We start from the raw sequence: 16,134 nt of genomic DNA on the forward strand, positions 1-16,134 counted from the left end.
TTGTTTACCTTTGTGATTTGATTTCACTGCGCTTCGAACAGGGAAAAAGACGAACTAGATTGTTTATTTTAGTGAAGAATCAGTCAGAAATTCGACCTCTTTTTGTTTTTGTAGGTATTTGAGATTTGTCACCGTGTTTACTCGATCATTTAATAGCTACTTGACGTTTTAGAGTAAAAAAACAAACAAATATAGGCAAACACTAATACTACCAGTGGCTTATGATGATTAAATGGTTGAGGTCTTATGAAAGCAAATTATTGGTTTGTGCTTATAATGAAACATTTTTTATTTTAATCTGTATATATCTTGTATAACTAGCTAATATGTGAGTTTATAACCTTGTATATGTTATTGTAATAAATGTGGAGCATGTTTATTAAAGCTAAAACCAGGTTGTTTATTTCTATGAAGGATCAGTCGTTTATTAAACATTTTGTTTTTGTAGGTATTTGAGATTGGTCAGTATGCTAACTTGATCATTTAATAGCTACTTGACGTTTTAGAATAATAAAAAAAAACATATATAGGCAAAACACAATTTGAGTGGCTTCTGATGATACATTGAGGTCTTATGAAAGCAAATTAATTGGTTTGTGCATATAATAGAACATATATGTATTATAATCTGTATATGACTTATATAATCAGCTCATATGTGACTTTACAACTTTGCATATGTTAATGTGCGACTGCAAACTCACACATAAATATGGAGCATGTTTATTAAATGGAAAACCAGGTTGTTTATTTTAGTGAAGGATCAGGCGTTTACCAAACATTTTTTGTTTTTGTAGATATTTAAGATTAGTCAGTATGCTTACTTGATCATTTAATAGCTAATTGACGTTTTAAATTTAAAAAAACATATAAGGCAAACACAATTAATACGAGTGGCTTCTGAAGATACATTGAGGTCTTATGAAGGCAAATGATTTATTTGTGCGTATAATTAAACATATATGTCTTATAATCTGTATAGCTTTTATACAATAAGCATCAGCTTATATGTGAGTTTACAAGCTTGCACATGTTAGGCATGGGCCGATATGGAATTCTGTTGGTATGATAACATTGGATAAAAAATCTCACGGTTTCACAATGTCATAATATTGTGATTACTCCTCTAAAATATATTCTTTTTAAATGTCTGGGCGAAAAACAACACATTTTTCCCCATTTAAAACAATATATTTTAATTTTTGAAAGATTAAAAATATTTTGGGGCAGTAAACATGTCAGGCTGATTAATGAAAATGAATCATTGACTTCTGCTGTCTTCATTAGTTTCAAAAACACAGGTTTCTTAACAATTTTAAATGGCATCTTTGGATATATTTTCTGCTGGAGATACTGTTGTCCTATAAAACGGAAGATAAAAAGTGTAAATTAAAAATCTTACACATACTCTAGGAACGGTATTACAGAAAATTTTGACGGTTTTAAAACCTTGACTTTTCCAAACCATGTTTGAAAACGGTTATCGCCCCATGTTTGCTCATGTGAGTTTACAACCTTGCATGTGTTATTGTGCGACAGCAAACTCGCACATAAATGCAGATGATGTGTGTTAAAGGTAATAATGTTCGGTTTCTTACAAACATTTTGCTTCGTAAATTTCTCACTGTATTAGCAAGAGCCACTCTATATTAGGGCTGCACGATTCTGGCAAAAATAAAAAATAAAAAAATTATCACAATTTTCTCACAATTCTGTAGATATAAAATAAAGGCTAATATGAGTAGTCTATTAATAGTTCTCAAGCATGTGGTAAAACAACAACAATTCAGTCTATCTGTAGGTCTATTGTTGGATAAAAAATAAAATGATACATTTTGTATAGACTTGAATGGTGGACTTGAAACAGACTTTAAATTTGTCCTGGTTGTTAATTTACAGTAAAGTAATGACATCAGAATACAGTTATTCATAATTATGAAGTTGAGATTTTGTGTTTGAGACATATGCTGGTCATTTGTCTTTGACAACATTATTAAGTCATTTTTTTCACTGGTAAAATGAGACATTTGTCATTATCAGATTCAACTCTTGTATTCAGCATTATATAGTCTAGAGTAGTTAAACTGACCCAGTAAACATCTATTCTCATCCACAACACTGTGTTCACTATGTTTAAATCAGGTAAAGAGTCTTTCCCAAGTCTATGTTTAGACCATAATACTACCCTACTCCCTCAGAGCTTTGTGTTGTAGCAGGCAGTGCCAACATTTACATTGTACATTAGGAAGTTATTAAAAGGTTTCCAGATATCTTTGAACACATTTAGTTTCTTTTTGACAATGTATGTGATCTTTTCCATTGACATATACGACGCTATTTCTTTAATTCACTTTACAATTCTAGGATCATTTATCCTCAGCACCTCTTGACACCAAAAACTTGAATGTATGGTTTTTACATTAGAATATCCCTTTTTATAGATTTCATATTTTTTGGCAGCTCTTGCTCAATTTAATTTGAATTATCTTTTACACTATTGTGTGTTTTATTTGTTGTAGCTTTTATTATTAATTTAATCACACACACACTATCTTTAAATTCAAGGACACTAAGAGTGGTCTGCTGACCAAGAGAAGCTTTTTTTTTCTGTTTTGTAAGGATCTCAAATGTAAGGATCCCCACATGAGACCATTGTCAGCTGGTGAAATCACTTTTGTGGGCTGTTTTGCAAACAGTCATCATTAAATCATTTGCGACCAGCAGCATTTGCACAGCATGACTCACTCAAGTAAGATCTTTATGATCCATATAGCAAGCTGGGAATTTTTTTTTGCCTGATGATGATCTCCATACATCAGAATCTAGCTGGAACGCTCTTGTTGGGCGTTTTGCTGTGAGGAAGGGTTGGGTTAAACTTGCACAATAAGATCTCTTCTAACAGCCAAGAAAAGCCCACTGTATCCATCACAGATGTTATGTGTGTCGGCTCATTTTCTGTGCAAGCGCTGACTTTTTCTTAGTTTCTTGGAACTGATGAATCTGATCTGTTGTGGTGTTTAAAGAGGAGGATTTGATTTGAAAGTCATCTAATATTTTTGTCTTCTTTTTTTAAGGAACAGCTAACCCAAAAAATGTTTACAAAACCATTTAATTAGTTTCCTTGCTACACAAAAGCAGAAGTTTTAGAAGTTAAATGCTTTTTACTTGCATTGAACATAAATAAAGACCATGTACTGCAGTAACAACCATCCGCCCTTTTAAATTCACATTAAAAGTATATTATAATAGTATTTGTGCCTCTTAAAATAGCAGTAATTATCTCTTAATAACTAAATTAGTGTAATTAAATTCAATAAGAGTGTTGGAACCATTGTATGTGGGTAGGACAAGACTCAACTGTTTTAAGACTTTTGCCATCTCTGATCTAATAACTAATAACTTAAAAAAAATAGAAAACTTACAACACTTATTAGCATATTAGTCGTGGCACAAGTACAACCCTATGTTACCCTATATTAAATACAACCCTATGTTACCTAAGAGTGTCACGATTTCGATTTTCGAATTTCATGCTCAGTCTCGATAATCGAATCAAAAAATATAATTGCCAAGTAAAAAAACATGCTTGTTGAATTACTGCGAGTCAACCTAACAACTACAACAAACAGCCAAAAGGTAGCATGGAAATGGCAGACGCAAGGGACCCGCCGACAGAACTTGAACCCCCTCTTCTTTCACTGAAGTGGCCGGTGTGGAAGTATTTTGGATTTCCAGTGAGTTCTGTTGACCATGTTTGTGTTGTTGACAAAAAACACAGTTTGCAAGCTCTGCTATTTACGTATAGCTACAACATTATTCCACCGGCAGCACGATGGCAGGGCATCTCCGCAGGCACCACAAAAACATAGATTTATCCGTTAAACTGACAAGTGTAACGCAAACTACTCTCCCATCTTCATTTGGAATAAAACTTCCAAGTAACTTAACACGTGCAAAGGCAATTACCAGCGCGGTGGGAATATATTTATATATTTAGCCACGGACATGCGACCTTACTCAGTGGTAGAAAGCTCCGGTTTTAAGCATTTAATTAACGTGCTAGGACCGCGCTACGAAATCCCAAGTGAAACGCATCTTCCATCTATGGTGATACCCTCCATGTACAATAATGTGAAGGAGAAAGTTATTGAAGGTCTTTGCAGTGCACATTTAGTAGCCTTGACTACAGATTGCTGGACCTTCAGAGCAACACAGAGCTTCATGACTGTCACGGCGCACAAAGGTCAGATATTACTATATTGCATAAAAGTCTTAAAATGACATAGCTTGTGCTTTCAAATTTTTCTATTTTAAATCGAGAATTGTATCGAACCGTGACTTTAAAATCGAAAAATGTTATCGAATCGAGGATTTGGAGGATCGTAATACCCTTAATGTTACCCCATATATAACCCTATGTTATAGGGCTGCACCTTCAATAGCTTAAGGAGGCTGAGAAAAATGCTAATTTTCGATGGAAATTTCAGACGGCACTTAGAGGTTTTTGTATCTGAACCCTTTAAATAGCAACTTCATTCAGCAAGATAAAATATTAATGGGCCAGTACAAAAAAAAAAAAAACAGTTCTTCGTGTTTGATTGTACAGTGCTCAGCATAATTGAGTACACCACATTTTGAAAATTAATATTTGTATCCATTTCTCAGTGAATATAGGCACTGTATTTTAGTGCATTTAAACGAAACAGATTTATTAAACAGATGTATTTATTAAAATAATAATTTAGACACCAAACGTATTTAGAAATTGAAAGATATTAAAAATAAATTCAAGCAAAATGGTGCAAATAAAATTACCCCCTACAAAATTTCAACCAATTTATTTATTTATTTTTTTTTGCTGCTTCTAAATTTTCCTCTTTTTTTAATTTTTTTATTTGTATTTATTTTTTTCTGTAACATATACATTTGTTTGTACTACTTTTTGGACTGTTATTGTAGGTTATTTTGTAAGATAAGCTCCAGATTTGGCTTCAGTACTGACTAATCTAATGTAAATGCACAAATTTATTATTGTATAGCTTCCTATTAAAAATATCAATTTAAACGATAGATTTGTGAGGGGTGTGCTCGTATATGATGAGCATTGTATTTACACAGAACAAGACATGCCTTTATCACTCCTGATTCCTGAAGTAATAAAATATGGTGTTCAGAAGAAAAACAATCCTTAGTATTTGATTGTATATGGATTGACCTTTTCTTTAAATTGAGCTATCGTATGCCTTAATTTAATGTGCTTAAAATTCAGAACATGAAATATAGATGTTTTCCTCCCTAAATGGAAAGCTTTTATCAGTCTTCAGTACAAAGAAAATCACTCGGGACTGTTTTGAAACAAACAAGTCATTGATTACAGAGGATATTTTCATTTGAGGGATTAACTGTCCATATTTTGTCATCTTAAGTTATATAATTTCCTTTCATGATTAATAAAATTCCGCTCACCAGGAGGACTAACAATCTAGCACCGTAAGAAAATGGATATAACAAAGATGTTTATATTGCATTTGAGATGTTTTGTTGATCAATGCATGCTTCAGTAGCTTTGCTTATGTTCAGGAATCTAGATTCCTTCGTGTTTTTATCCCCGTGGAATGAGTTGTCATTTTGTATGCGTGAGGAATGGCGATACGGTGAGATCTGCGTGCAGAAGGACACTACAGGGTAGTTGTGAAGTGTTAACGGACACCAGTGTGGTCTCGTAGCATGGTCTTCATTTCAGCAGGGCTGGGATCAGCTCGATTGTTGTTTTTTCTACAAGGGTTTCTGGCGGTCAGAGTATTGCTCAATCTTGCCCAACTGGGTTTAGGAGAAAGGAAATCCGATACGGCCCCTGTGTGTTTGCCTGACGCTGCGCGGGACACTGTAGAGAAGATCTGCAGAAAACGTCAGCTAGCTTGCTAGAACAAAACCTCTTCTGATGTCTGCAAAATATTTGGATTAGAAACTAGGACATGGAAGTGTTTTCCGAATAATAACCGCTTCCTGTTTTTTTTTTTTTTTTTTCTGCCCTTGTTCTTTTTCCTTCCAGATTTTTCTGTTTTGTACATACATTGTTTTGTATATACTGTATATGATGAGCTCAGTGGGCGTCGAACGAGCCCGGGGCACTCGGGACAAAGCGCTGCCCACTACCACACAGACCACACAACCACAGAAACAGCTTCAGGTGAGTAAACAACATCATATGGAAGCGTATGCCAAGTTAGGAGAATAACATAAAGCTGTTACTGTTTCTCCTTCCTGACCGTACTCTTCTGGATATTGTATGGGATGCAGTATGTTAGACTTGACCTTCTCATTTCCGCAGGCTGCATTTACATAAGACTCTGTTGCATTAAATAACAGCTTAACAGAGCGCATTGGGAAACAGTTTGATGTGGTGCTAAGCCAAACTTCTATACGTGATGGGAGGCTCGAAAAACCCAGCAAGACATGTGTTTTGCTTTAAAAAGGCATGAACTTTATAAGTGGGAACATGCTGCATGTCTGCTAATTAAAAAATACTGAAATAACAAGGCATGTAAATAAAAAAAAATCCAAGATAGATTAGTCATCTCCACAAATTGATTAGTCTGTAGATTAGTCACTATTTGTTTATATAACGAAATAATTGCAATGCTTTGTAAACAACAAGCTAAGTATGTACCATATTTGTTTTATAGCTGTTAATTTTTTAAACGTGATATTCGATTTTAATTACAGAGATAACTCTAGTCCAAGTAATGATGTCTTGTTGAAAAAATTTGTGCTGTTTGAAATGTTTTTTGTTGCATAATGTCACATGTTGTCTATAAAGGTAGAAGGCCGTTTACTGTATATACTGCACAGTAGGCTTGTAGCAAATTATACTCTGGGGGATGCATGAAATTCACACACGCTCTAAACTCAAATGACATCTTCATATTTTTGTATTTTCCAATGACAGTAATTGCTTATGTGCTAGCTGATTTAGTCACTGATAAATAAACAAGTCTCTAAATAGGCCAGTAGGTGGTCAGAGCTTCTTGTCCTAATGAGGATTCATAAAATCATTCATTCAAGTCGCCACCTGTAGCCTACTGGTTTAGTGCTGTGGTTATAGCATCAACACACAGTACTAAGGTGCTCACCGCGACCTGAGCTCGATTCCTGACTCAATGTCCTTTTCTAATCCTTTCCCCTCTCTCTGCTCCTCACGCATTCATGTCTGTAATCTCCACCATCCTGTCTATTAAAGGTGAAAACCCGGAAAAAAATAATCACAAAAAAAATTGTTTATTTAAATGGTTTGTTCAAAAATACTGATTCATTTAGAAACCAAACATGTTAGTGTGTTTAACTTGAAATGTTTTTGCACAGTCTAATCGGTGTATGTCATCATAGAGATCAGAGAAGATTAGATTGTAAACTTCTCCACATGCTTTTAAACTGCTTTAATGTCATACAATGATCAGTCTGCACAGTGCTGCTTTAAGACAAGACACCTAAAGGCTGATTTACACCCTTTAAGGCAAGGCATTTCACTCGGTGGCCATCTTTGAAAAGTCTTTCGGGCAATATGCTCGAGCATTCTGTCTGAATGTGGAAACATCAAATTCAACAAAAGTGTTTGCCAAGCTAACGATTGCATTATATATTTAGAACCACCAAAAAAATTAAACAACAATCGTCTTATAAGTTTCATTTCGAAACGTTTGAATAAAACAAAATCAACATATTTTCAGATTGCTAATGCGCATGCGCTCTCGAGTCACCTCATTTATGGCCGTTCTACACATTATCATCCTCTGAATAATGGTTTGTCTGATCGCGCTGCTCTTCTGAAGTAATTGACAGCTTGTTCTTGATGGCGAATCTCCTCCAGAAACAAAAATGACTCTTAGTTTACAAGTTTGTGGCCGTTTGAGTAATTGCTGTCATGTGATGTGCATTTGACAGGACTCACTGTACCTCGCGTTCGTTTTATACAGATTACAAAACCAGAAAACTTTTGTTTTTTAGTGCACTTGGTTCATTTAAAATCACATATTCCAAGCTTTATGGGGATATATTTATTATGTCTGTGAAGCAAGTATTTACTAAGATTCCAGTGTGTTTGTTCACCAACAAACTGTGGTACAAGCACACGTTTTGTCCGAGCATCTCCATCAGTCTATAGCGATCGATGATTGGCTCCGGTACCAGTAGGAGGGGCTTCATTCCACATATTAACCGTTACACTTTTCCCTATTCAAAACTATATGAGTGACTCGTCTTGCGTATTCTACAGTCTTTGTTTATACTTGATGTTTTGCAAGTTTGATTGGGTGGAGACAAGAAATATGATGTCAACACAGCATTGGCGGAAGTTCACTTTGAGTGCGTGCGTCCTCAGTTTAGCTGATGGTATACACAGCACTTTTTTTTTAGCATCTCATACGACTCTGCATCCGAAGATCCATGACTTTGAGCTTAGTCTGGCCAAGCTGGGTGACGAGCTTTTAACCGCTTTTGAGGAGAAACGAAATGTATATTTTGCGCACAGGTTGTCTAAATCTAAGTAAATTGTTATATATATATATTTTTATCTTATATGAAATTTGGCATTAAGCTTGTAGTTAGCTTAAATATATAGATTGCAACCTAAATTAACCCCAACTATACCAAAAGCTCAAATTTTTACCAGTGCACTCTAAATTTCCCTACAACCTATTCAGATTAAAGATGATTAAATGCATTCATTCAACTTCTTCACTACTGCTTTGTCATGACAATTACTCTGAGTTGATACATATAATGGTACAATTGTGAGTGCGTCAAGTATGAAAGCCTCGGCATCTTGTGGCTGTGTGCATGCAGTCAGCAGGGTATTGCGCAGCAGAGCCAGGCGAAAGTATAAATCCTGCTTAACACCAAGACACAGTGTCTTTATGAATGGATCATTGAAACATATCCCAACCCACTGAGTTAGAAACGATTAGTCCAGGAACAAAACACCACAGTGTGTACAAAGCATTCGAAGCACATGTTTCGCTCCAGCTCCGTTGTATAAAATCAATATCACATTTGCGATTGCATTCATGTGCTGATATTTAAAACAATCTTGCTTGTTTAGCCATAACTTGTTGTTTTAAGTCCTTTATCTAGACTAGACATCTGTACTAGGGGTGTTTATCTATTTTAATACTGGCAGTTCACACAATTACCATATTATTGTTAAAAATGAATACGGCTCATTCCGATATTCATAATGTTTTCTTATATTGCAGGCTACAGCCGAACAGATCCGTCTGGCCCAGATGATCTATGACAAGAACGATGCAGATTTCGAGGACAAAGTGAAACAGGTACAAGAAGCTCTCTTCGGTCCTAGTAAAATTACATTTAATCTCTTCTATTAACCCCAGCGATGTTCATATTTGCTCGCAGTTAATGGAGGTTACAGGGAAGAACCAAGACGATTGCATGGTTGCTCTTCACGACTGTAATGAGGACGTCAACAGAGCCATCAACTTCCTGCTCGAGGGAACATCTGATGCGGTAAAAGTCACATTTAACTGATGCACCTGTGGTCTAGACTACTTAGCAGGCACTGTAACTCATGATAAGTTATTTAAAAGAGGAAGTAGAAATGGTTTGTATCATAAATGCTGTTGCTAATGTCAGCTGCTTCGTGGCAAAGCAAGCCTGACTTTATGATTTGTGTTGTTTTCAGCTTAACAAGGAACATACCACAGCGTTTAATGTCCAGATTCGAATGTGATTAACACTAATCTGCTTCAGAGATAAAGCGTCTTGTTACTATTGTTGTAGTGATATTCGAGAGGCCTCTGCTTATAGACTGGGATTTGTTAGAATGATTTCTGGGAATGAAACTCCGAAATAGAAACTGGGTCACTTCTGTAGTGTTGATCAGAAGGTAATCCGCTGTTATAACAGACCTCTGTCACGATACGGGCTCCTAAATGTCCTTTGTTTGTAATGAGGGTTCAGTGGTGATGATTAGCAAACCTGTTTTGAAATCCTTTTTGTAAAACATCGATACCCAACACCTGGTGTATTATCTTATTTTAGGTAGGTAGATGAGCATTTTAGGTAGCTCATCTCTCGATTGTCTTGTAGACCTCTTGGGAAACGGTGGGGAAAAAGAAAAGTATCGGGAAGGATGGACCCTCGTCTGAGAGTAAGGAAAACAAGGAAAATAGGGAGAAGAAAGAGAGGGAAAGCAGCAAGGGTCGTGGAGGGCCGAGCCGCCGGGGCCGAGGGACCAGTCGCAACAGGCCTGGTGAGTGTGTTGGTGTGTGATTTATTTATTGTTAGTTTTATTTTTATTTTTTTTGTGTTTGCATAGTAGTTTTGCTTATATTCAGCAGTAATTTTCAGGCAATGCTAAAGTGTAGTTTTTTTTTCACCACCACCTGTGCTTGTGACCTATTTTCTTTTATTTACACAGCCATTTCCCTGACCCAAAACCTGGTCACAGCCATGAATTTGCATGAAGGAATTATTTTTTTCAGATTGTTTTTATGTGTGCTAGACCCATTTTTTATGAGTTAACCATTTCACATGTGTTATATACTTTCGCTGACACTACCGTGTGGGTTTTTGCATCAAATAATTAAATAATAATTCATTAAAATTAAAAATTATAATAATAACTTCAAATCATCAAATAATTTCCTAGAGTTGGCCTTAATTCTGCGACAGCTCTTATAAATGACCTGGTTTTGTTTGGTGTCTGTGACTGACACCAAGATATTCCCATATTACTGACGTGCTGTTTTTCTTTTATATTAATTAGTCTATTAACGCTTCTGAAACGGCAGATTCCATCATCCCACGCATCATCGCGCTTTTCTGTTTGTTTGTTTTTTATTGTGGGCTTTCCGTATAGTTTGGTTGAGCAATTCTGATTGGGCAGAACAAAAGTGTGCTCACTCAATTGGCTAGTAAGACTGTCACACACAGACGGCAGTCATGCATTTGCCCTGGGTGGGGGAAGTTATTATATATATTAATATTAATATACATTTTATATCACAGCCTCTTGCAATTAGCTAATATGTTTCAAATTGCAATTCGATTAATCGCACAGCCCTAATCTATTTGTAGGACTTTTTTTCCCCCTCTTGTTCTGTGAGTGTGGATGCAACAATTAAACGATTGCACGATTAACCGCACTTTAATTTCTCATGGTTAAGTAATCGTAAAGGCTTCTCAACATTGCGGTTCTGCACGGAACAAAACTGCTGCATCTAAACAAAGTTAAGCAACTGTGTGCTAGTTTCAAGCTTGTACATGGAGGCTAATATGCACTGGATTAACTATGGCTGGGGCTATTAACCAAGGGCCGTTCACATGGTGCTTCTTTTGCGCATGCAAGTTTGTTATTTTTTTGTGAGCTTATTGTCATGTGACAAGAAATGACCGATCAGCTTCACACTTTGTATGAAATATACACATTTCTAGTTCAAAGAGAAGAAAATAATACAAAATAAAAATACCAAACAAGTTCAGAAGTGCCTACTTTGACTCCATTTGTTCTCTTTAAAAGGAAAATACTTAGCTAATATTAGGGATGCATGATTTTGGAGAAATGTAACATGGCGCTTTTTTTTATTCTGCCATATATGCAGAATAAAATATTATAATGTAAATACAAATTTGCTAGATTTTTTGAATAACTATTTGGAAAGAATTTATAATTTTAGATGGATTGGGATGATTCTGTAAGGGAGTGCATAAAATATTCTACAAGCATAGATCAATTTGATAAAGAAAAAGATACCAATTAAATAAACAGTCGAACTGTATTCAGGTATAGAGTAATTGAACAATCAAATGTATAATAATACCTTATAGTCTTCATTTAATAACTCAATAAAATTATTTATTATTAATTTGGCAAAGTTACAAACGGTACAATTCCACATGTTTGAATATGTTTAAATCAAGTGTGCCGCAAGCCTGCGTTTGAGTGAAGGTCTCGGCCGTTAGATCGCCCCCTGGGGGCTGGCTGCAGTACAAGTCATAAAGCCCGCCTCCTCCGTGTTAATGAAGGAGACTTGAGCCCAAATAAAAAAAATTATTACACTTGCAATAAAATGTCCCGAAAGACGGTTCTGGTCGATTAAGGCACTGGTTATTGTGCTGAAATAGGTGCAGATCTTCATTTTTGTAAACAGTTTGTTTTTAGCAGTAATTTAATGCTGGGCGTGTCATCGTGATTGACAGCTGTGATTGAGAGTTTCTCAAAGCAGACCGTCTGAGCTTCGGCAGAAGACTGAAGTGTTATTATTCGATTTCTGTGTTATTTTACCATGACAAAATGAGTTCAGCAGTAAACTATAGTTTCTGTCATACATGATACTGGTGGAACACTGTTTACTCGCTAAGGTCAGGGCTTTTTTCGGGCTTTATTAGTTTGCTGATACACGTACGCCTAGCCACCCAGATAGCAAAATACACTCGGTCCAGTTCCAGCTAGATTCTCGCCTGCCGGAGACTTACCCCTCAGAGCTCAGACTGACTACCTCTGCTGGACCTACTCCGGATGCCTGGACTCACTGCCCGATTCCAGCCCGAGTCAATCGAGCCAGATGCGGCGGCCGAGCGAGCCGGCACTGCAGCATGCGAGCCGGAATCAGCCCGCGACGCCGCGAGTTGCGCTGCGGCCCGGAGCTGGCGCGAATTAATATATAAAACCCTCATATTTGTTAACGTTATTACATCCATTTGTGTTGATATGACAGCAAACGCATGCTGAGAAGTTCGGGGGGCGTGGTTGATTTTACATAAAGCTTTTGGTTGGAAGCTCGACTCCGCTCATTTTCGCAGCTCCTCCTCTGGCTCCATCAGACAGTCCTTCTGCGCATGTCAAGGCTCCAATTTCAGCAGTCTTTTGTGACAGTTTGTGCCCCTCAAGCAGGCGTTTTGCCCTCAAGGCGTTCAATGGGAAAAGGGGCTGTCGCGTCGTCCATATTTTTTACAGTCATTGGTTTAAACCCTCACACATTCACACACACAAATTCAGCATTGCGGATACTCACAATGTGACTATTGCGAATGATCACATTTTGATTATCGATGCTAAAACGATATATTGTGCAGCCCTAGCTAATATGTAGCTTACATTTACATTAGACAAATACAATTTTTATTTATTCTTATTTATTAGTTTTTTTATTCATTGTTTTTTCATTTATTTTCAGTGTAAAGTTATTACTCGTGGTTAAATGACAAAAACCTTTTTAAACTTATTTGTAAGTCAGAGAAGAAATGAACTATTGTTTGTTTTTTATTATTATATTATGCTTTATTATTTAGTTACTGAGCCACAATAAAAAACACTGTGATTTGGCGCAATATTATTAGGGAAATAATTCCTTTAGAATTTTTTACCTGTGTCATTCATATGTCCACTGAGGCTTTTCATCAAGTCTGGACTCCTTACTACTTAGACCTTATGGATGTTTCTTTAAGCTGCATTTTCAGTTATGGAATGTCATAATTAAATTTATATATTTTATTTCATTATTATTTTATCTTTATATGTTTTTTTTCTTTTTTTTTTCTTTATTAATTTTCTTATTATTATCATTGCTATTATGCTATTATTTATTTATTGTAACTTTATTATGCATGTATCTACGTATTCTGCTAATTAATTAATTAATTATTTTCTTTAGCTTTGCATTGTTAAAATGGGCATTGTCTGTTGGTGTGTTTCAATGTGTTTTGTGATTAATAGTTTAAATGTTAATAAAAAGATGCAATAAAAAAACACTGATTTACTAAACTAGAAGTGTTTTAAAATGAATGAATGCATAAAATTCATAATAACCGTGATATTTCTCCGACTGTAATCATACAACCAAAATCTATAATCGCTGCATTCATATGTGTGAGTAGGTTCTGAAAGGCTCATTCGTGATCTCTTGTTATTTATATAGCAAGGACTGAAGAGAATGGTGTGGACCCTGCTCCTGTTGAGAGAGGTGCTGACCGAGGGCGTAGGGGAAGAGGGAGAGGTAAACACACACTCAATGTAAACATGTCTCTGTCTTTCACATCAGTTGACTTTATTAGCAGCAATTACACTTGGAAATTCTATCATTTGTATCTTCTGTATTAGTGATTGCCAGAGTAAATATGATTTTGTCCATTAGACACGATTAGATGATGATGTTGTTGTTTTTTTACAATAGGGTGACTGACAACCTAGACTAAACAAGTGTTTTAAACTGAAAGGAGAATGTTACTCAAATCAGTTGATTTGACATCTAACAGTCACTGTTGTTTTATTGCTGAACACAGTGCTTTGATGTCAGTAGTGCTGGTGCTTTAAAGGAGATGAATTAGCTTTTAGCCCACTAACAGCCTGACAGTTAAAGCAGCTATAGGCTGTCAACACTGCATTAAAACCTTCTCCGAGTAGTCACATCTTCTCTATTGAAGCTCTAAAGATCTTCAAGATGCAATACTTTGAAAAAATATAACCATTGGTCAACTTGTAAGAACTCATAGGTCAATCTAGAGCTCATGATATTTGATTTTGTCTCGTTCCTCAGTGTCTGGAGGTCGAGGCAGAGGTCGGGCTCCGGCTACCAGCAGGTTTACAGCACAGGGCATGGGGTGAGAATTCTTTTTTTTGTGTTGTTATAACCAAGAAGCAGTTGTCAATCTCATGCAACAGCCACCTAAGATCTCTGTTTGTTCTTTTCCAGGACCTTTAACCCTGCAGACTACACCACAGACAGTGGGACATCAAACTCACATGCTGATGTGTGGGAGACAGGGGCCAATGACACTACAGATGGGACAGGTGAGATGCGGCTTTATTAACTACAGCTTATTTCCCCACAATCCTTTGGCCCGCTCTCATCTCTTTTCTTTTTCTGACACATTCTGTTCAGTGGCATGGCAGAACACTCTGGACGAGTGGGCAGCTGAAGACTGGAGTGAAGATGTGAGTGTGAGTCATGCTCTATTATTAACCTCCTGTGCATTATGGGATTTGCCGAGCTTGAAATTAATAAGCCTGAAAAGACATGGTTTATACATATATGAGAAAAGTTCATACTATAGTAAACAAATAATAAATATTTTATTGAATTGAAATATTTTTTTAATATTCAAGGACAGGGTCTCAAACTCAAATTGACGGGGGGCCATTTCAGTGACTGACAATTCATAGGAGGGCCATTTTAACATTCGAGTCACAAGAAAAAAGTGGAAATGTGGCATAATTGATGCATCTTAGGACAACAGACATGACGTTTATTTTCCAAGCATTACCTGTCACCAGTGATAATGCAAATCAGCATGTTTATCGTGTCACACATCAGCTGCTGAAATATATCTGTGGTTGTTGTTTGTATGGCCAAGCGTTGGACACACACTCAGTCAGTCATTCTTCCAGAGTATATGGAGTCAAAACTCGAGCTTTTAGTTTTTTGTTGTATATATTGATGGAGTAGTTTAAATTGCTTTGAAAATACTACAAATAATAGGCAGAATAATTGTTATTCTGTCCCAACCAATTGCATTGTCCCAATAGCAGCAAAAAGCAGTTTGGTTAACTTAAGTGACTTTACTGCAAATTGTTCTTTCAGTATCTTTATTTACAAGTAAAAGGGTAAAAGTATGTACATGTTTACATTACTTCAATTCAACCAGCATTACAATTTTACTAATGTAAATAATTTTAATGCAAATCTTAATAAGCACATGAGGAAAATCTATTAGAGACCATTTGAATTGAATGTTAGCAAAATTATTATATTAACACCACCAACATAACGTGTAAGCCATGAAGAGGTGTATATACAGCAAAATACAAGTGTTATAAAACTGGTAATAATCAAACGAACCTTGAATATTTACAAAGATAGAGCTTTTGACAAAATAAAGCCGATAAATATTTTAACATTTAAATCAGCCACAGAAATAAAACGCATGTGTGTTACTCTCGACCGTACACTGAGTGAAAAGGAAAATAAAACTAATCTAAATGCAGGACTTTAATAGGTGGCGGGTCAAAACCATAAGTGGCTAGACACGACTGCACAACAATGGTAAAGGTTCAACAATACTTGTTTTGCCGGGTTAAATCTTGTTATAATTTTGATGTCAGATGCGGGCTGTAGAGAG

General features: G+C 36.0%; 1 protein-coding gene across 12 annotated transcripts in view; it reads left to right on the forward strand.

Annotated features, from left to right (window-relative positions):
• Window positions 1–16,134, forward strand: part of ubap2a (ubiquitin associated protein 2a) — a 38,559-nt gene that overhangs the window by 847 nt on the left and 21,578 nt on the right. For 6 of the 12 annotated variants that reach the window (XR_015519640.1, XM_087300086.1, XM_087300087.1 and 3 more), the window contains exons 2-9: window positions 6,053–6,190; window positions 9,252–9,329; window positions 9,412–9,522; window positions 10,105–10,267; window positions 13,935–14,012; window positions 14,553–14,616; window positions 14,709–14,806; window positions 14,898–14,956. Coding sequence is in view for 10 of the 12 variants with exons in the window: in XM_087300086.1 (XP_087156212.1) it covers window positions 6,095–6,190; window positions 9,252–9,329; window positions 9,412–9,522; window positions 10,105–10,267; window positions 13,935–14,012; window positions 14,553–14,616; window positions 14,709–14,806; window positions 14,898–14,956 (747 nt within the window). In the remaining 2 variants the exon portion in view is untranslated. The remainder of the gene's footprint in view (window positions 1–6,052; window positions 6,191–9,251; window positions 9,330–9,411; window positions 9,523–10,104; window positions 10,268–13,934; window positions 14,013–14,552; window positions 14,617–14,708; window positions 14,807–14,897; window positions 14,957–16,134) is intronic. The other 6 variants (XR_015519641.1, XM_087300088.1, XM_087300091.1 and 3 more) reach the window with 1 other exon arrangement.

Source organism: Danio rerio, chromosome 21 (assembly GCF_052040795.2).
Source record: "Danio rerio strain M-AB ecotype USA chromosome 21, GRCz13ab, whole genome shotgun sequence".
Lineage (NCBI taxonomy): Eukaryota > Metazoa > Chordata > Actinopteri > Cypriniformes > Danionidae > Danio > Danio rerio.